At 42.1% G+C, this 22,378-nt stretch overlaps 2 protein-coding genes across 2 annotated transcripts in view; both read left to right on the top strand.

Annotated features, from left to right (window-relative positions):
* The window catches only part of corin (corin, serine peptidase), a 24,509-nt gene extending 12,222 nt beyond the window's left edge, over positions 1-12,287 (top strand). Inside the window, exons 10-20 of the mRNA XM_026237310.1 lie at positions 637-782; positions 1,205-1,312; positions 1,406-1,519; positions 1,599-1,709; positions 1,890-2,007; positions 2,358-2,486; positions 7,007-7,056; positions 7,154-7,328; positions 9,066-9,337; positions 10,619-10,752; positions 10,835-12,287. Coding sequence (XP_026093095.1) covers positions 637-782; positions 1,205-1,312; positions 1,406-1,519; positions 1,599-1,709; positions 1,890-2,007; positions 2,358-2,486; positions 7,007-7,056; positions 7,154-7,328; positions 9,066-9,337; positions 10,619-10,752; positions 10,835-11,017 — 1,540 coding nt within the window. The 3' untranslated portion in view covers positions 11,018-12,287. The remainder of the gene's footprint in view (positions 1-636; positions 783-1,204; positions 1,313-1,405; positions 1,520-1,598; positions 1,710-1,889; positions 2,008-2,357; positions 2,487-7,006; positions 7,057-7,153; positions 7,329-9,065; positions 9,338-10,618; positions 10,753-10,834) is intronic.
* A 340-nt stretch (positions 12,288-12,627) lies between these two features.
* LOC113065787 (neuromedin-K receptor) lies at positions 12,628-22,283 on the top strand. Its single transcript, XM_026237309.1, has 5 exons — positions 12,628-13,081; positions 16,442-16,630; positions 16,716-16,866; positions 17,257-17,453; positions 19,925-22,283. The coding sequence occupies exons 1-5, from the start codon at positions 12,720-12,722 to the stop codon at positions 20,217-20,219; spliced, it is 1,194 nt and encodes a 397-aa protein (XP_026093094.1). The 5' UTR covers positions 12,628-12,719; the 3' UTR covers positions 20,220-22,283.
* The last annotated feature ends 95 nt before the right edge of the window (positions 22,284-22,378 follow it).

Raw genomic sequence — 22,378 nt, 5'->3', positions numbered from 1 at the left:
TCATCTTTCTCATGATCATCCTCACTGCATGAGGAGAGATCTTACACGGAGCTCCAGACCTTGTTTTCTCCTTGTCACCGAGCTTCTTGCTGATGAACTTGTAGCTCATTCCAGTCTTGTTAGGTTTAGGGAGACCCTAACCCTAACCCTAACCCTAACCCAGGTCTACAAGCTTGTCTCTGACATCCTTCAACAGCTCTTTGGTCTTGCTGGTGGTGGAGAGGTGGGAATGGAAGACACAGATTGTGTGGACAGATGTCTTATACACCTAAGGAGCAGACATTGGGAGTAACTTAAAGTGACAGCACTAACCCTGTGCTCCACAAGAGACATAACCAATCTGTGAGAGACAGAATTCTTGCTGGTTGGTGGGGATCAAATACTTATTTCACTCACTGAAATGAAAAATAATTTCTAACCTTTATATAATGTGTTTATTTTTATTTTTGGTTGGTATTCTATCTCTATGCATTAAAATAACTCTACCATAAAAATGACACACCCATCATTTCTTCGTATGTGGGCTAACTAACAAAATTGTCTTGGGATCAAATAAATGTTTTCCCCACTGTGTAATAGACACTGACAACTGTGTGTGTGTGTGTGTGTGTGTGTGTGTGTGTGTGTGTGTATCAGGTCTTTGTGTAGGAATTCAAAGGAGCGATGTGAATCAGTGCTAAGAATTGTGGGATTACAGTGGCCTGAGGATACAAACTGCACTCAGTTTCCAGAAGAAGGTCAAGAAAATAGTTCCTGTTTGCTTCCTGACCCAGAAGTGAATGGTCAGTGCGCAGTCAAACACTAATACTAAAATTTGAACAAGCTATCTTTTATTTTAACTGTTGGTGAGAGTACAGCATTTCCATCAGAAATGTTCAGATCCTCTTCATCAATGTGCCAAACATCACTTGTTCTTAACCTTACACTTCTATTGACTGCCTTTGAATCGCATTTAGAAATGACAAAATTTCAACAGATACTGTAAAACACGTGTACATGCATCAAGTCACATTCGTTTCTATTGCGCTTTATACAATACAGATTATTCCCAACATCGTCACAGTAATAAACAGAAAAATGTATGTTGCAAAATGCATAAATTATGAGACAAATAAAAGAAACTGAAGATAATTCAGTAACCTGTAAAGTTTCCCATGAGGGTTAGATGATCGTGTGTGTGTGTGTGTGTGTGTGTGTGTTCCAGAGTGCTCACCCAGTCACTTTAAGTGCCGCTCGGGGAGATGCGTCCTCTCTTCCAAACGCTGTGATGGACACACAGACTGTGACGACGACAGTGACGAGGAAACATGCGGTGAGTAAAAAAAACACTCACATGACATGATAGACAACATTATTATTCCGCTCACAAATATACACAGTGTTCCCTGTGTGTGTCTGACACTAGGGTGTGTGGAGCGGGGCTTATGGGAATGTCCTGGAGACAAAACCTGCATCCGTCACAACATGATCTGTGACGGCTTTCCTGACTGCAGCCAGCAGGAGGACGAGAAGAACTGCTGTGAGTGACCAGCACACACACACACACACACACACAGTGGTGTGTGCGTGCGTGCTCACTCTCGTGTGTTTGTTTCCAGCTGCGTGCAGCAGTCATGAGATGGAGTGTAATAATCATCAGTGTGTTCACCGATCGCTGTGGTGTGACGGCAGGAGACACTGCTCTGACAGCTCAGACGAGTGGAACTGTGGTAAGAGACTCTTCTGCCTGCTGATCTTCACATCTTAAATCATGTTAGTGTCATCTGTGATTATACAGCAACTGCAGACAGACTGAAGGGGATTGTTAGAAAAACAATGATGTTAAGATAGTGACCCATTTTTAAGTGATGACCGGCTCACAGTGTGTGTGTGTGTGTGTGTGTGTCCAGTGTCTCTGTCTGACGAGGGTTTGGTAACGGTGCATAAGGCTGGGATGGAGTATCGGGTTTGTGCGGATGCATGGAGTTCAAACCTCAGCAGCGTCGCGTGTACACAGATGGGTTTAGGGTAAGGTCAGTACACACACACACACACACACACACCAGAAACAATCAGTACCTGAGATCAGATGCTAAAGCATCAATCACGTGTGCCACATCTATAAGGAGCTTTCTGTTACATTCTTTTTCATTGTGAGCTTTTCGCACTCTCCAGAAAAACCATGCAGAACCTTGATCTAATATATTACGTCTTAAAATATATTAATATATTTCTCCGTCTAAATATATTACTGATGATGTGATTTGCAATGAGTTATGAAGGAAATTCTGCTTTTCAGTCTCTCCTGTACAAACAATATTTACCAGTCAGTCGTTCAAATGATGGGGAGTCCTGTGTGTGTGTGTGTGTGTGTGTAGATCTCCTCTCTCTGCAGACGCGGTGCTGGATGTGTCCTCTGCTGTGGGACGGAGACGCTGGCTGCATGTCGACCCAGACTGGAATCCACAGAACATGTTTCCTCTACAAGGCCTGCTGGGAAAGCGAGGGTGAGTGTGTGTGTGTGTGTGTGTGTGTGTGTGTGTGAGACCTAGCCGTGCATTTGGAAACAATATGACTAAATCAAATGTTCACATCCCATTAGCTACAGTTGAAACACTTTCTTTTAGGGTCATTAATGTCTAAATATGCTGAGGGTTGCACAACCCCAAGATGGGAACTTTTGTGAAATGCCATAAAATCAAGAATCTGTGATTTGTTCTTTCTCTTTAACCAATATATATTTGACTAAAGTACAAAGAGAAAACGTCCATAGTTTTCACTGGCCAACTTAATTTTATTGTGTAAATATAAAGAAATCTTGATGGCTGCAGCACACTTCAGAACAGTTGGGACAGTGGCGTGTTTAATACTCTGGCAGATCAATTTGAATGAAAATGTTTAATTGTTTGGGAATTGAGGATAGTAATTGTTTTGCAAGCAAAATGTTTGTCCAGTCTCACTTGATCGAAGACTACAGCTTCGCATCAGTCTATGATCGTCGTTGTCTGATTCTCCTTTTCGTGACTGACCCATGTTCAACAGGAGACAGATCTAAACTGATCCAAGCACATTCAGTCTGTGTCTACTACACCACGCTGTTAGAGCACATGCATAATGAGAGCTGGCACTGTCTTGCTCTAATAACCATGGACTTCCCAGGAGAGATGTCATCTTGATTCGCAGTATATGTCTACATTTTCAGTACATGTCTCCATGTCAATGGTACATTCACACATATGCCAGTCACTCAAGTCGCTTGCTCTGCTGCACCCCCATATAATGACAGATGCATCTGTTGCTGGTGGAAGTCTGGATGCTCCCTCTGGTCTTTGGGACTTCCCAGTAGACTCATCTGAGCACAGCACACGTTTATAGCTTTCTCCTAGAGTAACAGAGATTCAGGTTTCATTTATCGATACAGTGGCAGACTGTGTTAAGTCTTAGCGGTTTACTGAAGTAGTCCTGAGACCGTATGGTTATATTTCAATTGACTCAAAGGTCAAGCACATTCAACTGAGGTTTCCTGCCTTGCCCTACACAGACTGAGATTCCGCTGGATTCCCTGAATCTTTTCACAGTATTATGTATGGATTTAGGACCGTATCATAGTACTGAGACTGCTCTCCTTAGAGTTACAAATGATCTGCTCTTATCATCTGATCGTGTGTGTATTAAAACTCTCTATTAGTTTTATTGGATCTTAGTGCTGCGTTTGACACAATTGACCACAACATTCTTTTGCATAGACTTGAACACTTTGTTGGCATCAGTGGAAGTGCATTAGCATGGTTTAAATCGTACTTATATGACCGCCATCAGTTCGTAGCAGTGAATGAAGATGTATCATGTCGATCACAAGTGCAGTATGGAGTACCTCAAGGCTCAGTACTAGGGCCGCTACTCTTCACGCTTTATATGTTACCCTTGGGAGATATCATCAGGAAACATGGTGTTAGCTTTCACTGTTATGCTGATGATACTCAGCTCTATATTTCCTCGCGGCCCGGTGAAACACACCAATTTGAAAAACTAATGGAATGCATAGTCGATATAAAAAACTGGATGACGAGTAATTTCTTACTGCTAAATTCTGAAAAAACAGAGGTGTTAATTATAGGACCTAAAAACTCTGTATGTAATAACCTAGAACACTGTCTAAGACTTGATGGAGAATAAAACCTTGGGAGAAACCAGGCTCAGTTGGGGGTCAGTTCTCCTCTGACCAGACGAAACCAGTAGTTCAATTCCAGGCTGCAGCAAAGTCAGATTGTGCAGAAGAATCATCTGTTTCCTGTGGTCTTGTCCTGGTGCTCCTCTGAGACAAGGTCTTTACAGGGGATCTGTATCTGGGCTCTAGTTGTCCTGGTCTCCGCTGTGTTTCAGGGCAGTAGAGGTCCTTTCTAGGTGCTGATCCACCATCTGGTCTGGATACGTACTGGATCCGGGTGACTGCAGTGACCCTCTGATCTGGACACAGACTGGATCTGGTGGCTACGGTGACCTCGGAACAAGAGAGAAACAGACAAATATTAGCGTAGATGCCATTCTTCTAATGATGTAGCAAGTACATCGGGTGTTATGTGAAGTGTTTCCGGTTCCGGTTTACCTAATTAATGCAGCCTAAAAATCCTTTAACGGATTTGGATATTAAAAGCATATTAGTATGTTATGTGTATGCCAGGTTAAAGAGATGGGTCTTAATCTAGATTTAAACTGCAAGAGTGTGTCTGCCTCCCGAACAATGTTAGGTAGGTTATTCCAGAGTTTAGGAGCCAAATAGGAAAAGGATCTGCCGCCCGCAGTTGATTTTGATATTCTAGGTATTATCAAATTGCCTGAGTTTTGAGAATGCCGTGGACGTGGAGGACTATAACACACATCCCAAGTGTTCCGGAAGTTCCGGGAGTCTCCCGCATATTGAAAGCGCATGCGAAACAGATACTGTGTTTCAAACCGTGTAGCGCGCGCACGGCAGAGAGGGAGTGGGAGCGAGAGACCTTGCATGTGTGTGTGCTAGTGTGCGTGTGTGCGAAGCGCATGTCAGACAGAGAGCATCCTGATTGGCCTGTTTCTGCAAATCAACCAATCAATTGTCAGTGTGGGGGGGCTTTTATCTCTTCTCCCGAACAAAATTAATTGATTGTCTATCTAGAAAAAGGAGCACCATGACAGAGGGAAAGTGCCAAAAAAAAAAAAAAAAAAGTATAAGACACATTTTATGGCAGACTACACGAAAGTGTACCCCTGTCTTATAGATGTAAAACATAATGACAGTCTTGCTCAAGCATTGCCCATGGCAGGTTAAATGATTGCAAAAGGCATGTTGAGATGAGTTGTCAAGTTTCATTTCATCTGCATATTATTCAGGCTAGTTGCCAAGGCTACATGAAAACAACAAACTCTTTAGACCCGTTTAAAGTTGCAATGGAAAATAAATAAAAGCAGTTTACATAAATTGTATAAGCAGGTTGTTATATAAATAGTAAAAGTAATCTACATATTTAAACATAATTAACAAATAATAACATATAATAATAACATAGGCCTATAGCTTATAGAAATAATATTTTATGCTATATCTCTTAGGGACCACAACATTTTAGGGAGGCTAAGCGCAGGGAAGTTCTCCCATTCAGATAGGCAAAGTCTCACTGAGAAGGTGACTACAGCTGAGATGTATTTCCTTCCTTTTGGGGGGGGGGGGTCTTCGGGATACCTCCCTGAAATGACTTTTTGCAGGATGGGATGTCTGCTATAATACGATACTGTGACAATTTTAAATAAAAACATAAAGGATATTTGTGTTAATTAACATGCTCAATTATTGCAGGTTTCTGTCATTCTGAGTTTGTATTTAGCTGTTTCTATTGATTTTGAGGAATACTGATTCTGTTTCTGTGTGAGATGTTTAGACGCCTCTGCACTCCTGATTCTCTCAACATGACGACAGGAGAGCCTTCAGTCAGTACATGAGAAACAAAGTAACTGGCGTTACTTATTTGAAAAAGTTACTTATTTAAAAAGTTAAATATATTTTCTTATAAATTAAAAAGTAATGCATTACTGTACTAGTTGAAAAAAGTAATCTGATTACTTAAAGACACAATATGTAATTTTTTGCTACTAAAGAGCGCTATTCATAACAAACAAACAAACAAGCAAAGGTGTAGTTTGATGATGGTGTGAGGGTGTCCGGTTTGAGGACCACGGGATTTCGTCTCTGCTTTTTGCAGATGATATTTTCATGTTGACTTCATCGGGCTAGGACCTTCAGCATGTACTGGGATGGTTTGCAGCCGAGTGTGAAATGGCTGGGATGAGAATCAGAACCTCCAAGTCTGAGGCCATGGTTCTCAGAAAGGGGTGGCATATCACCTTCAGGTTGGTGGAGAGCTGGAGGAGGAGCTCAAGTATCTTGGGGTCTTGTTCATGAGTGAGGGAAAGATGGAGCGGGAGATTGACAGATGGATGCGGTCGCTGTACCGGTCTGTCGTGGTGAAGAAGGAGCTGAGCTGCAAGTCAAAGCTCTCGATTTACCGGTCAATCTACATTCCTACTCTCACCTCTCACCGATCTGTTAAAATGCGAAACATAATAAAGCATCTTTGGTGTTTCCATATGTTGGAAATCGTGGGGTTCTGACGTCATTGGCAGGCGACACAATGACACCATGGTCTGTGTAACTAGCTAACATTGCTTATTTCTCTGGATTTAAACATTCTTCAGAATATTTGGGATAATGTAAGTACACAATATAAATATATAACAGTTCTAGTGGTTTTTGGATGTTTTAATAAAAAATCTTACATGTTGTGCCTTTAACTGGCGTTTCTGGTAGTGCTTTACTAACAACACTGGTAATTATCTTCCACTTCATTAAAGAACAAGAGTCACTGAGAAGAGAATGTGTGTGTAAGTGTGTTTTACTGCACACACAACAGCAACAAAAATGCAACATAGTCCATGTTAAATATGATTGGAAACAGTTCATCAGATGGCACTGATCAACTTTGTTTTCTGTCTGCAGGCAGAGCTGTACATCATCCAAGAAGATCTCTCTGAAGTGCACAAGAGACAGTATGTCTGAGCGTCTCACACACACACACACACACACACACCTCCACTGGCCAAAAAACACTGTTCTTCATTCTCTCTGTTCGTCGCTCTGTTTCAGAATGTGGCCGTCGGCCTGCTGCCCGGATGGTGAAGAGGATTCTGGGAGGCAGAACGAGTCGCCCGGGCCGGTGGCCATGGCAGTGCTCTCTACAGAGTGAGCCCAGTGGACACATCTGCGGCTGTGTGCTCATCGGGAACAAGTGGGCACTGACTGTAGCACACTGCTTTGAGGGGTGAGAGCATGCACACACACAGACACACATGCGCACACACACTCACACACAGACACACACACACTCACACACACACACACATGCATGCACACACACACACACACACATGCGCACGCACACTCACACACAGACACACACACACATGCGCACGCACACTCACACACAGACACACACACACATGCGCACGCACACTCACACACAGACACACACACACATGCGCACACACACTCACACACAGACACACACACACACACACATGTTTGTTTTTGTGTAAAGTGTGTTCATCCCATAGGTGTAATGGTGTTTATTCTGTAGAAACTGTATATTTTCTCTCCCTTCACCAACCCTACACCTAACCCTAACCCTCACAGGAAACTTTGTGCATTTTTACTTTCTCAAAAAAACTCATTCTGTATGATTTATAAGCGTTTTGAAAAATGGGGACATGGGTTATGTCCTCATAAGTCTCCCTCTCCTTGTAATACCTGTGTCATACCCATGTCATTATACAGAGTTGTGTCCTGATATGATACAAAAACATGCCCACACAAACAGACACACACTCGCACACGCACACTCACACATGCATGCACACACACACACTCACACACACACACACACACACACACACATAATTGCATGGTTTTCTACCCAACAGTCAGTTTAATTGATTCAACACTGAGCTGAATTAGCCATTCGCCGGCACCTCCCCCAGAACGGCCATCGTCCAATCACACATCATAGCAACCGTTACTATGTGAGCAGCTCAGACAAACATTGACTCCATGCAAGATGGTGAAGCGGTGCGCCCATGGCGTTTGTAAATCGGACACTAGATACCCCGAGAGATTGTCTGGAGGAGTGGTGTTCTTTCCATTCCCTACGCCGAAAACACAACGCAATAAAATAAAATGGATATCTGAATGCCTTATATTTTATTTTATGTATTTCATTTTATTATTTTATCTGTTATGCACCTTTTAAGCCAAAGCAATTTTCTATTTGTGAATTCTGTTCATCAACAATGGAAATAAAACATTCTGATCCTGATTCTCAAAACAACAGAGAAATGTAAGTTAGCTTTGAATGGCTTTGACACACATGTAGGTTTAGCTTGCTAACATATCCTTGTATTTGAACAAAATCGCTACTCGCAATAGACAATAAGAGAGCATAACATATGAAAGAGAACTTTCTGGCAGTGCGAGAGCATGACTGGTCCACGAGGCGGTGCTGGTTGCATTCGAGGTACAGGTCATGGGGTTTCTCTGATTGCGCTAGAGACCGGTAAGCATTAGCCTCTATAGTAGTCGTGTCTCCTTCATTGCGTATTTTTATATTTTGAATGTATCCCTCCACTGCATACTGTAACCCCTTTTGCCTCGATCTGGATGATATCGCGGAGATATTGCTCCAAAAAAGGTCACTGACACGCACTGGTATACCTCTTCCCGACATGGCAATATGTCGCGCTGGTCGTGTTTGGCCATTTGTTTGTCGGAGGTAGCAACCGTAACTAAGAGGGGCGGGGCTCGGCGAAAGGCTAATTGATCTGAATAATGAAACTATTGTCTGCAGAGCTGCTTTGGAGCTGAGAGCTGTGCAGTATTAACACTGTTATTTTCCTGTTTATGAATGTGGAGCTCCTTTGATTCGGTCTGTATTGTATAAAGTGCTATAGAGGTAAATGTGACATGACTAGTCAGTGTTAGATTGATATGTTTTATCTGTGTGCAGGCGTGAGAGTACAGACGTGTGGAAAGTGGTTCTTGGCATCAATAATCTGGATCATCCGTCTCCATACATGCAGTCGCGGCATGTCAAAAGCATCATCGTCCACTCGCGCTACAACCGGGCCGTGGTGGACTACGACATCAGCATGCTGGAGCTGGAGTCAGAGGTGGAGGTGACCAGTTACGTGCGTCCCGTGTGTCTGCCCGGCCGCGGACAGCTGCCCAAAGCTGACCAGTACTGCCACATCACGGGCTGGGGACACGTGGGGAACAGAAGTGAGTCAAATTGATTTTATTAAGGAAGGATTTGTTAAATTGATAGAAACAGTGATAGTTAAGATTGATATTGTTAGAAAACATATCTATTTTTAATAAATGTTTTTATTTTCAACTTTTCATTTATCAGTGAACCCCCAAAAAGTATCATAGTTTACAAAAATAAAATAAATACATAAAGCAGCATAAATGTTTCCAATATTGATGATAAATGATCATATTATTCTGATTTCTGAAGATCATGTGACACTGAAGCCTGGAGGAATGATGCTGAAAATACAGCGGAGCATCACAATATTACATTTTTTTCTGTATTTTTGTCCAAATAAATGCATGTTTGATGAGTATAAGACTCTTTCATAATGCTGCATTATTATCAAGAATTCTAATATAGCCTGCACTTCACATAACTTGGGCTTCACTAACGTTTATGAAATAGTAATCAGTGTAGACTATCATCCATAAATATAAGTGAACTGAATGCTGATTACCATTATTGTGACTTTTGGCTTCATTTAGCATCCCTTTTCTCAGCGATGTAATTTGATTTATTACATGAGACAAACCACTCATCTGTCCATGTCATTTTCATCTGATTCATGAATAAGAACGCTCCACTTCTCATTATTGTCCAATCAAATTTCACCTTCTTGTGTCAGATCCTGATTGGTTGGTGTATTATATCTACAGACGGCATCGATGAATTATGTAATATTCTAAGATAATTAAATCGACACACTAGCCTTGATTATCGATGATTATTTTCTTCTTCCGGAGATCCACTCACTGAAAGGTTTCCCAACAGACTGGAATATCAGTCAATCACCATAGCAACGCCTCAGATTGACAGATATGTGAAAATAAACAGGAATTTTCCAACTTTTGAGCGATGAATTATTGTTTTGTACTCATTGTCGTGTTAATTATTATTCTAATGCATTTTGTTTTATTGACCACAATATCATTGCCATTTGTCTGAGAGAGGCACTTTTGATTAATATGGAGAAAAGGCAGCGGCTTGAGCCCCCAAAGCCCCCCCCCCCCCTGCACGTGCCTCAATCTGTCAGAAAACAGCCCATCTCTGCTGAAGTGATGGAGGAGTGAGTCTGTGCTGCTGCCGTCTGTAGCCACAAGGGGGCAGAGAGCACAAACAGAAATGCTGTTACTGTTCCTGTCAGTGGAGCAGGAAATCATTGAACTATCAGAGTGGTACCTAAGGACTTTCTTTTGACAGCGCTAAACTGAGCGAGTGTGTGTGTGTGTGTGTGTCTTCTCCCGCAGTGCCGTTCAAGCTCCAGGAGGGAGAGGTGCGGATCATCTCGGTCTCTCAGTGTCAGACTTACTTCGACATGAAGACCATCACGTCACGCATGCTTTGTGCCGGATACGAGGCGGGAACCATCGACTCTTGCATGGTGAGTGTGTGCTGCGTGTGTGTGTGTGCTCAGATGACCTCATGAGTGTGTGTGTGTGTGATGAATCTGTGTGTGTTCACAGGGTGACAGCGGTGGTCCTCTGGTCTGCGAGGAGGACGACGGCCGCTGGTCTCTGTACGGTTTGACCTCCTGGGGGTCTGTGTGTTTCTCTAAGGTCCTGGGCCCCGGCGTCTACGCCAATGTGACACACTTCACCGAGTGGATCGAGAGACAGATTTACCTGCGCACGTTTAACCTGCTGTAGGTGAACACACACACACTCATAAACACACACACACACACTCATAAACACACACACACACACACACACACACTCACACAGCTGGAGATGAACTGCGCTTCACTGCACTGAACAAGGAGAACAAGACTACACTGATCATTCCGAGAAGAGAGTGTGTGTGTGTGTGTGTGTGTGTGTGTGTGTGAGAGAGTTGTTTTGGACTGTATGACAAGCCTCCATCATGGCAGTAGTGTGTCTATCCGTCCAGAGAGCGATGTGTTTCCTACACCAGATGTGTTCATTATCAGGCAGCTGCTGTAAACATGAGGACAGTGACACTACGCTGTTCAACACCACTCTCTTCAGACTGCTGCTTCGCCAGGACAGTAGTTGAGCTGAACCAGAGCCCACGCTGATGCCAGATAAAGCCCTTCTCCACTCAAGCTGTGTTAGATATTGTGTCCTGATCCTTTCAGAGCTTCTGTAGCGTCAAGCGTCTGTGATCACAAACTTCAGAGAATCACACTATCATCTGCTCACTCATAAACACCACAGAGTGAAACAGACACGTGTGTGTGTGTGTGTGTGTGTGTGTGTGTGTCCAGCTTCCTGCAGCTGAAGCACATCAGCAAAACAACAGCGATCATCAGGAGATGTTCACTTACACTGTTTTGAAACTACACTGATTTCTGGGTTACTACATTTATAAACAGCTAACTAAAATAAGAAAGTCTATGTTGAAAGTTCTTCTAACCGTGACACGAGGAGGGAATCAGATTTACTCTGATATCTGAGCTGTAATCTGTCTCTGTAGACGCTGTTCTTCAGGGCTGTAGTGTGTAGATCGTGCTGCAGGTGTGTGTCTCTGAAACACACTTCACTATTTCACTATTTCACTCTGGGTCAAAGGGCTCCTGCTGCTCACTTTCCTCTCTGTGTTCTCTCTGCTGCTATTGGCTGGTTCTGTAAATGGGCGGGACCTTCGAAGCCAATGATGTTCTCTGATGTTTGTGTTGTTGATGCATTCTGGGATTCTTTCAGACGGATGCTGTGCTTCTCTTGTGTGTTAAACGTGTTTGTGTTTTACTATTATCTCGCTTCGTATGACTGTGTCACAAGCTTCTGTCTTCAGTGCAACATTCCGTCTGTTTTCATTTTTTAAAGAATATTTTTCTACTGATTTTGTGCACATAAAGCAGTAAATCTTAACTCTGATGTACTATGTTTTTAATTCTCTGTAAATACAGTTCACATTTGTGTAAAAATGTGCATTAAAAATTTCTATCCATGTTAACTGGTTGTTCTGTGTGCATTCTCTGAGTCTGTCCTGTTTCTGTTCGGGTCTTATTCTGAGACAACATTAAGAGCAGATTTTACACCTGAGATGTAATATTTAAATGTAAAAATATTGATATACATATAAACATGTATACATACATACAAAAATATAGTTTAACTTTTCCTTTTTGTTCTTCTTCCTAAAATATATAGTGTCATTAGATTGATTTATTCTGGGGTTTCGTGAACTCCCCGCCCCTGTGGAGGCTGTTCACACACACACACACACAGAGAGAAAGAGAGCTCCTCCTGTGTGCAGCTACACACACACACACACACACACACACACACACAGAGAGAGAGAGAGAGCTCCTCCTGTGTGCAGCTACACACACACACACACACACACACAGAGAGAGACAGACAGGTGTCTTCTTCACAGCGAATCATGTCCTCGTCGAGAAACTCCTCTAACTTCACCCACACCAACAGGTTCGCGCAGCCTCCGTGGCGCGTGGCGCTCTGGTCGCTCGCGTTCGCGCTGGTTCTGCTGGTGGCCGTCACCGGGAACCTGATCGTCATCTGGATCATCGTGGCGCACAAGAGGATGAGGACCGTAACCAACTACTTTCTGCTCAACCTCGCGGCGTCTGACGTGTGCGTGGCCGCGCTCAACGCGCTGGTGAACTTCGTGTACGGCGCGCACGGAGACTGGTACTTCAGCAGCGCGTACTGCCGCTTCCAGAACTTCTACCCGGTGACCGCGGTGTTCGCCAGCATCTACTCCATGAGCGCCATCGCCTTGGACAGGTGTGACACACACACACACACACACACACTTCAATCTGCAGGAATTGAGCTCATATGGCTCCATTTGTTCCAAAATTTAATTAAACCTAATGGTTTTGTACAGTATATGTGACCTTTAGTTAATCATGACATCGATTCTAAACACAAAACATTTTTCAAATGTGAATTACAGTTTTTCTGAATTGCTAAAACACATTTCGTGAAACCATTACTCATTTTCTCAAAACCTTAAAATCATCTGTTTCCTGTGATCTTGTCCTGGTGCTCCTCTGAGACAAGGTCTTTACAGGGGATCTGTATCTGGGCTCTAGTTGTCCTGGTCTCCGCTGTCTTTCAGGGATGTAGAGGTCCTTTCTAGGTGCTGATCCACCATCTGGTCTGGATACGTGTTATGTGTAAGCCAGGTTAAAGAGATGGGTCTTTAATCTAGATTTAAACTGCAAGAGTGTGTCTGCCTCCCGAACAATGTTAGGTAGGTTATTCCAGAGTTTAGGAGCCAAATAGGAAAAGGATCTGCCGCCCGCAGTTGATTTTGATATTCTAGGTATTATCAAATTGCCTGAGTTTTGAGAACGTAGCGGACGTAGAGGAGTATAATGTAAAAGGAGCTCATTCAAATACTGAGGTGCTAAACCATTCAGGGCTTTATTAGTAATGAGCAATATTTTAAAATCTATACGATGTTTGATAGGGAGCCAGTGCAGTGTGGACAGGACCGGGCTAATATGGTCATACTTCCTGGTTCTAGTAAGAACTCTTGCTGCTGCATTTTGGACTAGCTGTAGTTTGTTTACTAAGCGTGCAGAACAACCACCCAATAAAGCATTACAATAGTCTAACCTTGAAGTCATAAATGCATGGATTAACATTTCTGCATTTGACATTGAGAGCATAGGCCGTAATTTATATATATTGATCATAACAGTGAACGCTAACGCTGTTTTCCTCCAGCTGTGCTCCATTTTTCGGGCTGCTCTCTTTAGGGTGCGAGTATGCTCATTATACCATGGTGTCGTACTGGTTTCCCTGATCTTCCTCTAGCGTAAAGGAGGAACTGTATTCAAAGTGCTAGAAAAGAGAGAGTCCATAGTTTCTGTTACATCATCAAGTTGTTCTGAGGTTTTGGGTATGCTAAGGAATTTGGATACATCAGGAAGATAACATGAAAAGCAGTCCTTTGTGGTAGAAGTGATGGTTCTTCGATACTTGTAACAAGAAGTAGAATTTACAATTATGAAGTTTGCACAGAACTAAATAATGATCTGAGATATCATCACTTGAATAATTTCAACACTATCAACATCAATTCCATGTGACAGTATTAAATCTAGAGTATGATTTCGACAATGAGTAGGTCCTGAAACATGTTGTCTAACACCAATAGAGTTCAGAATGTCTATAAATGCTGATCACAATGCATCTTTTTCATTATCAACATGGATATTAAAATCACCATTAAAACTTTATATGCAGCCAGAACTAACTCGTATGTAAAATCCCCAAACTCTTTAATAATAGTGAGTGAGAATGTGTTTAGAGTTGTGCTGAAAGAGTGCATGAGATCTGCAAACTGTGTCTAAACTGCCTGAACGTGTTAAAGGTTTTGCAGAAAGAATTATTTATTTGACAAATTGGGTTAGGCTATTGAGAATTTGGTTCAGAGAATGGGGTTTAGTTTCTTAGCAAATGTGAAGAACTGTAAAAAGAGCCATTTGAAAACTCCCAGCAAACATGCTTGTAGAGTGATTGGAAGCTGGAGAAGGACGTCACAGCCGTCTGTCATCAGATTCACATCCCACAAACCTCACGCCATTGAATTAAAATAATAAAAATGTAATCCCACAATCCCCCGTGTGAGTTGGAGGTGTTGCAGGAGTCTCTCCAGAAATAAACCCAAAAGCTGGAGGTATTTTTTATTTATTTAATTTTTTTTTTAACTATTTCGTTTATGTGGTGTAACATTCATCAGTGTTTTGCAGATGTACATGATTACTTTAAACTGACATGAAAGACAGTGTTTAACTTGTGTTTAACTAAGTGCACTAAAAACAAACATTTTCACGCGTGTCCTCTATGATCTAATCAGTTTATGCATAAGGAAATTCAGTGATTCATTAAATCCACATGAAGTTCTGCGTGCTTCAAAACTTCTCACCACTGGTTTTAGAGGACAATTACTCTCCTGTCGTTTCAAAGATTGAGGAGGCGAAACTATAAACATATGACTTCTGAGGTATGAGTTGTGATTTGTGAATGTACTTTGCTAACTAAGCTGCCAATTGTGGCTTACCTTGCCGTTAATAGAAGCAATGGCCAATGATGTCAGATTAGAAGCGCAACACTTTCTTCTTATTAAGTGTAAAATCTGAATACAACAAAGTGGCATTAGTTAGCAACTTAGCATACAAAAAAAAAGAATCTGGCATGGAAGGCTCAACACAATAGAACCATATTAATTCCAGTCAAAACATATAACAGACAGCCAGCGTCTGAACAGATAAGCTCGCCGGCTGCTCCATTGTCAAGTCCAGTTCGAACACAAACACACTTCCCTTTCCCCCATCAAAAAGTAAAGGAATTGTAACCCTAAAAAACGAACAAATTTAAAATAATAAAGATTTACAGAGAATGGAGGAGGATACCCTTCCCCTAAAAAATAATGAACATTACCCAGGGTTTTCAGTATAGAGGAATTATTATTTTTGTTATGTTGAATCTTGATTGCAAAGTTCAAAAGGAGACAGAATAAAAGAACTTGTAGACCCACACAGAAACCTGTACTAATTGATCTTAAGTAATATGACTGTAGAAACTGACAAATGTTTCATTTAAAGCAGTCAAGTTTTTTATGTATTTTTTGGCACAAATGGAACCTCATACATCTGCATCCCTGAATTGGTGAAAATAACGATTGCTCCTAGAAGTGTAACGATCCACTCGTTTTCTCGATGCTTCGATTACGAACCCTGATGATTCATATGCATCGATCTTGAAACATGATTTTTGAAACTAGGGAGCAGAAATATAAGTGTCTAAATATGTGGTTGTGTTTGGTTCTTTCATGTTTTTAATTTGTATGTTAAACATTCATTGTGTATTTTTATTATTTTATTTTGCAGCACTTTGGATGATTTTATCCATGCTTAAATATGCCTTTTAAATAAACCGAACGAGAAACTAACCTAGTTATCATTATCCACTCTCGGTCAGCCTCTGTAAAGAATCTTTTGTGCAATGTTTAAGGTTCTTCATGGAAACACTGATGCCAATAAAGAACCTTTATTTTTAAAGAGTGCTCAACCCATATGTACAGGTGAAATACATCCAGGTCACTTCCTGTATCGTTTCCTCTTTGATCAGGTACATGGCGATCATCCACCCGATGAAACCACGCCTCTCAGCATCGGCCACGAAAGGCGTGATCGCATGCGTGTGGATTCTGGCTGCGTTCCTGGCGTTCCCACTCTGCTTCTATTCCATAACTGAAGTGAGGCCGCACAGGACGGTGTGCTACGTGTCCTGGCCGCGGCGCGATGCAGACGCATTCATGTGAGAGACAGACAGCTGTCGTTTCCATTGAGTGTGAATCCTCCGTTCCCTGTCACAGGTTGATCTGCATGTGTGTGTTTGTTAGATATCACGTGATCGTGGCCGTGCTGGTGTATCTTCTGCCTCTGGTGCTCATGGCTGCCACCTACAGCAGGGTCGGACTCACTCTGTGGGGCGGAGGATTTCCAGGACATTCCTCAGAAAACTTCCAGGGTCACCTGCAGGCCAAGAGAAAGGTTATCGTGCTCTTCTGCTGATCTTCTCATGTATCGTCCTTATGTGCGTTTGTTCATTTAGAACAGCGGTTCTCAACCAGAGCTTAAATTAATAAACTAGAGGCTGAAGTTAGTGAATAAACTTTGATGTATGAATGGACAGCTATGTCAAACGAACGAAAGCACATGTTGTTCGGTGTTCTGGAGCTGAAATATGGCTTATAGGATGTTCTGATCCAGAGATGTTCCTCTCATCCTTTTAATGGAAGTCTATTGAGTGGTTGCTAAGGTGCTGTGTGGTTGTCCTAATTACAGCAGAAATACTGGCAATATTGTTTCATGTAGTTGGCCACACACGTGTGTGTATGTGTTCTCAGTTTTATGGCCAAGGTTGTTGTGATGTTTTTCTAGGTTGTGAAGATGATGGTGATCGTGGTGGTAACCTTTGCCATCTGTTGGCTTCCATATCATGTGTATTTCATTGTAACGAGCTTCAACCAGAAGCTGAAGAAGATCAAGTCGATCCAGCAGGTGTATCTGTCAGTGCTGTGGCTCTCCATGAGCTCCTCCATGTACAACCCCATCATCTACTGCTGCCTCAACAGCAGGTACAGCTCACACACACACATCAACAGATGCATACGCCCAACTGTGCATTCATACACTTTAAACCATTACAAAAAATAAATAAATACAAATAAAACAATATATACAAAATTTACAGAAACGGGAAAGATGAAAATACACAATCAAGCTGCAGAGTTTTGATATGTTCATAAAGGGGTTGCCAAAGCTTGATGAAAATGGTGCTAGTTCTGTGAAGAGAGTACCTAATTTTCTCCAGTTTCATAAAATAAAGAACATCTCTTATCCAGCGAGTGTAAGATGGAGGGTGAGGGCTTTTCCAATTCAATAGAATTAAACGCCTAGCTAAAATAGTTAGGCTGCAAAATCTAAAAAAAGTGAGTAGGCAAAGAATAGCAAGGCAGGAGAACCCCAAATAATGATAGGTTCTTCTTAAAGGTCCCGTTTTTTGTGCTTTTTTGAAGCTTTGATTGTGTTTACAGTGTGCAATATAACATGTGTTCATGTTTGGCGTGTATTTTTTCACACAATTGACCTATCTGTATACCGCTGTTTTCACTTTCATAAAAACGGGCTGATGTCTTCCTTGTTCTATAAAGCCCCTCCTTCAGAAATACGTGACGAGTTCTGATTGGGCCAGCAGTTCCTGTGTTGTGATTCGACAGCAGCTGAGCGCACGCTGCCCTCCTGGAAACGTGATTGGACTAGAACGCACGTGCTGGAGATGTATTTATAGTCACAGGAGCGTTTTTACTGATGAGATGCGCATGAAAATCGCATTAGTTTTTTTTTTGCACAGCCCTAACATCTAGTTAACAAAGCTAAACAGCGTTGCTCTTTGTGTAATAAGTTACAGAAACTGTTAAACGCACCAACTTAAATAATAAAATATACTTAACGGTTGTGGTCCATAAACAACACCTTCTCCAGACAAAGAGGGAACTGCTCCATCTTTCAAGAATAATCTTTGTGTGAATCCGGCATTAAACTGATTGAGATTGAGGAAGCTGTCCTCAGCAAAATGTGCTGCACATAGTTTTACATGTGGATTATAATTTTCGGGAACCGAGTTAAACATAAATAGTAACCATTAATCTCCAAGTACAGCGTTCCTGGGAAGCCCAAACAAAGATGATTGGACTCCGAGATGAAAATAACAGCGTTTCAACGACGACAAACGCAGCTCTTCCTTCTTCTCTGTAGGAGCGCAACAAGACCACGCCCCCTTTTTTGTGTATTCATGTGGGGGGAGGTTAGTCAAAAAACTGTTTTAGTGATGTCATTCCTGTAGTCCAAACGGGTCGTTTTTTGTAGGCTAATTCTGTTAAATAAAATATCTCGCTTGGCATTGAACGAAGAACGGGACCTTTAAAGGGTTAATTCAGTGAAAAATGAAAATTATGTCATTAATAACATTAATAATGTCGCCCCAAACCCGTGAGACCTCCGTTCATCTTCTGAACACAGTTTAAGATATTTTAGATTTAGTCCAAGAGCTCTCAGTCCCTCCATTGAAGCTGTGTGTACGGTCTACTGTCCATGTCCAGAAAGGTAAGAAAAACATCATCAAAGTAGTCCATGTGACATCAGAGGGTCAGTTAGAATTTGTTGAAGCATCGAAAATACATTTTGGTCCAAAACTAGCAAAAACTATGACTTTATTCAGCATTGTCTTCTCTTCCGTGTCTGTTGTGAGAGAGAGTTCAAATCAAAGCAGTTTGTGATATCCGGTTCATGAACGATTCATTCGATGTAACCGGATCTTCTTGAACCAGTTCACCAAATCAAACTGAATCATTTTAAACGGTTCGCGTCTCTAATACGCATTAATCCACAAATGACTTAAGCTGTTAACTTGTTTAATGTGGCTGACACTCCCTCTGAGTTAAAACAAACCAATATCCCGGAGTAATTCATTTACTCAAACAGTGACTGACTGAACTGCTGTGAAGAGAGAACTGAAGATGAACACAGAGCCGAGCCAACTGCTTTGTTTTGAACTCTCTCTCACAACAGACACAGAAGAGAAGACAATGCTGACTACTTTGATGATGTTTTTCTCGGGCCGGCAGGAATTGTGGGTGGGGGGAGTGCATGTACACTTCTCTCTCCACCTTCAATACCACGACTTAGGTGTCCTTGAGCAAGGCATCGAACCCCCAACTGCTCCCCGAGCGCCGCAGCATAAATGATGAACACTGCTCTGGGTGTGTGTTCACAGTGTGTGTGTGTTCACTGCTCTGTGTGTGTGCATTTTCGGATGGGTTAAATGCAGAGCACAAATTCTGAGTATGGGTCACCATACTTGGCTGAATGTCACTTCACCTAAAATATCTTAAACTGTGTTCAGAAGATGAACGGAGGTCTCACGGGTTTGGAACGACATGAGGGTGAGTTATTAATGACATAATTTTCCTTTTTGGCTGAACTAATAAATGGAATTCATGAGGTAAATGTAAAGTGCTGTTTGACCTCGCTCGTGTTTCTGCTGCAGGTTCCGCGCAGGCTTCAAACAGGTGTTTCGCTGGTGTCCCTTCATTCACGTGTCAGACAGTGATGAGCTGGAGCTCCAGATCACTCACTTCCAGCAGAACCGCCAGAGCAGCCTGTACACGGTCACGCGTGTGGAGTCCTGCCCCGACGCGAGCGCTAACCCCAGCAGACGCAAGAGCTCCAGCACCAGCCACCGCAGCAGCCTCATGGGCCAATCACGGCCCTCCGCACGACCCTCGCTCAACGGGGGTCTCCATGTTAACCCCGCGAGCCCCGGCGAGAAGGAGCTCAGCTGAGAGGAGACGGCGGCACAGAAACTAAAGGACGTGCTCCTCCGTCAGACAGCTTCACCTGCACCAGCTATGTGTTCTTCAGCCCATATATAAAATAACTTGCCACATATATGAAACTGAACACTTGGAGGACACACACCGCCCCACCTGCTGATGTTTGGGTTGTTAAACTTTATTTGATTGTCTCCTTTAGACAACCATAATAAACTTTGCAACTAAATGTCAACTAACAGTCATTAGAGTATTAGTAGACTGTTAGGTTATGGTTAGTAGAATAAGTTATGGTTAGGTTAGGACATGTGCTTGCAAAGTTACTTATAATCAATGGAATGGCGTTGCAGTTGCAAAGTTACATATAATCAACAAAGGTTTAAAGGTGACCATCACAGTAAAATGTTAGCGTTAACAGGGTTAGGGTTAGGGTTAGGGTTAGGGTTAGGGTTGAGATGTAATGGGCTTTAATGCTGCTACAGATTCAGAATTCAGTGAAGTAACTGTATTTACGTTACATTTTCAGGCATCATAATTCAGATGATAGAAAGGTGATCAGATTTTGAGTTCTTCACTCATGTTGAGCACACTGTCGGGCAGCTGCACGCATGTCCTCTCGTTCTGTAGCTGTGTTCCAGTTCAGAGACTGCCTTTGAACAAACGAATGCTTCAGATGTGGAGTTTTTCTGGGCCACGAAGGATATATCAGATGGGTCCTTCACAGCACAGATTATCCTAAGATTCATTGTGCAGCAGTTTGTTTAGGCTTGTAAAGGTGCACTATGTAATATTACAGCTAGCAGTTAAAATGCCTCCCTTCTCCTCAGACTAGCCTTACTCTGTAAGTTGATGAGTTGATTTGTCCCCGTTTTAATATTCCTCTGCTCATAGAGCTTTTTAGATTAGTTTGGGTAGAATCTATCTCTGACTCTCTTCTGTGGCTGAAATACGCTCTGTTTTCCACCAACTGGCAGCCTGGACTATTGAAATACTATTGGGTGCCACTGGGCTGTGGGCGGGGTCACACAGTAGAATAACTGGCTGTATGTTAATTTAGCATGTTTCCCTACATTTTATGGTATTTTTTTTTGCTTTAATACAGTCATAAAAATTACATACAGCACTTTTAAGTGCAAGTATTTGGTTTTAACTTAATAGAATAGAATATTTAAAAATGTTGCTGTAATGTATTACTAAGATGCAATTTTATAGATTATTTATCCTTTATTATGTAGAAAAGTGGATAAAGGTGAGCATATTTAGACAAGTAGTGAACTGTTTTGTTTTCAGTCCAGTTGTCTGTCAGTGAGCTGACAAGAGCAATCCTATTAGTTTAACAGCACTGGGTTTGACCTTCGTGGCCTTTGAAGGATGCAGACTCTGAATTGGGACACAGTTTGTTTCATTGGTCGGTTCACATGGTAAGATGTTGTGTTATAGTCTAAACCACCAATCATACACTCCTGTGGCATGTTGTTTTTGTAGGTTTGTGTCATCAGCCGTATGTCCATAACCAGCAGTATAACGATAATAATAAAGTGTTGCTCTTCAGCCATGTGTCACTGTCTCTGGTGTAGTGTTTGTTACTCTGTTGGTAGATTTGAAGGAGAACTGATGTTCTTCATCTTGATTCACTGCTTCACTGATTCTTTCATGCGTGTGTCCTGTGTCTCTGATCAGGAAAGTCTTTTTCAGATTAGGAAAGTTTTTCCAGATGACACGAGTATTGCTGACACACCAGACACTGAGCAGACAACAATGTGCACACACTGTGTGTGTGTGTGTGTGTGTGTGTGTGTGTGTGTGACATCAGTCATTGCTGTAAACACAGTAACAGAACATATCTAAGCATATGCAACATGAATTTAAACTCTTGTTATTATTCATTACTATAGTTCTGCTTCAATCTAATTCAAGCGAGTGTGTGTGTGTGTGTGTGTGTGTGTGTGTGAGAACGAAAGAAAACACATACACACACACCCTGGCAGGCCGGTGACTATAAATGGAAGTGGTTTGCAGGTCCAGTGATGTTCACACACGGGCACAGGCGGCTCCACACATGTCGTTCATCACATTCGTGGCACAGACAGCTGGACTATAAACAGGAATAAATGGATATAAACATCAGTACTATAAAACAAATAGCATGAGTGATGTGTGACGTTACACAT

This window comes from Carassius auratus, chromosome 48, assembly GCF_003368295.1.
Source record: "Carassius auratus strain Wakin chromosome 48, ASM336829v1, whole genome shotgun sequence".
NCBI lineage: Eukaryota > Metazoa > Chordata > Actinopteri > Cypriniformes > Cyprinidae > Carassius > Carassius auratus.
This window is presented reverse-complemented; position numbering and strand designations above follow the sequence as displayed.

Coding starts and splice junctions, on each gene's coding strand:
- LOC113065787 (XM_026237309.1), top strand. CDS start 12,720: ATGTCCTCGTCGAGAAACTCCTCTAACTTCACCCACACCAACAGGTTC. Junction 16,631..16,715: donor CGCGATGCAGACGCATTCAT/GTGAGAGACAGA, acceptor TGTGTTTGTTAG/ATATCACGTGATCGTGGCCG. Junction 17,454..19,924: donor TACTGCTGCCTCAACAGCAG/GTACAGCTCACA, acceptor TTTCTGCTGCAG/GTTCCGCGCAGGCTTCAAAC.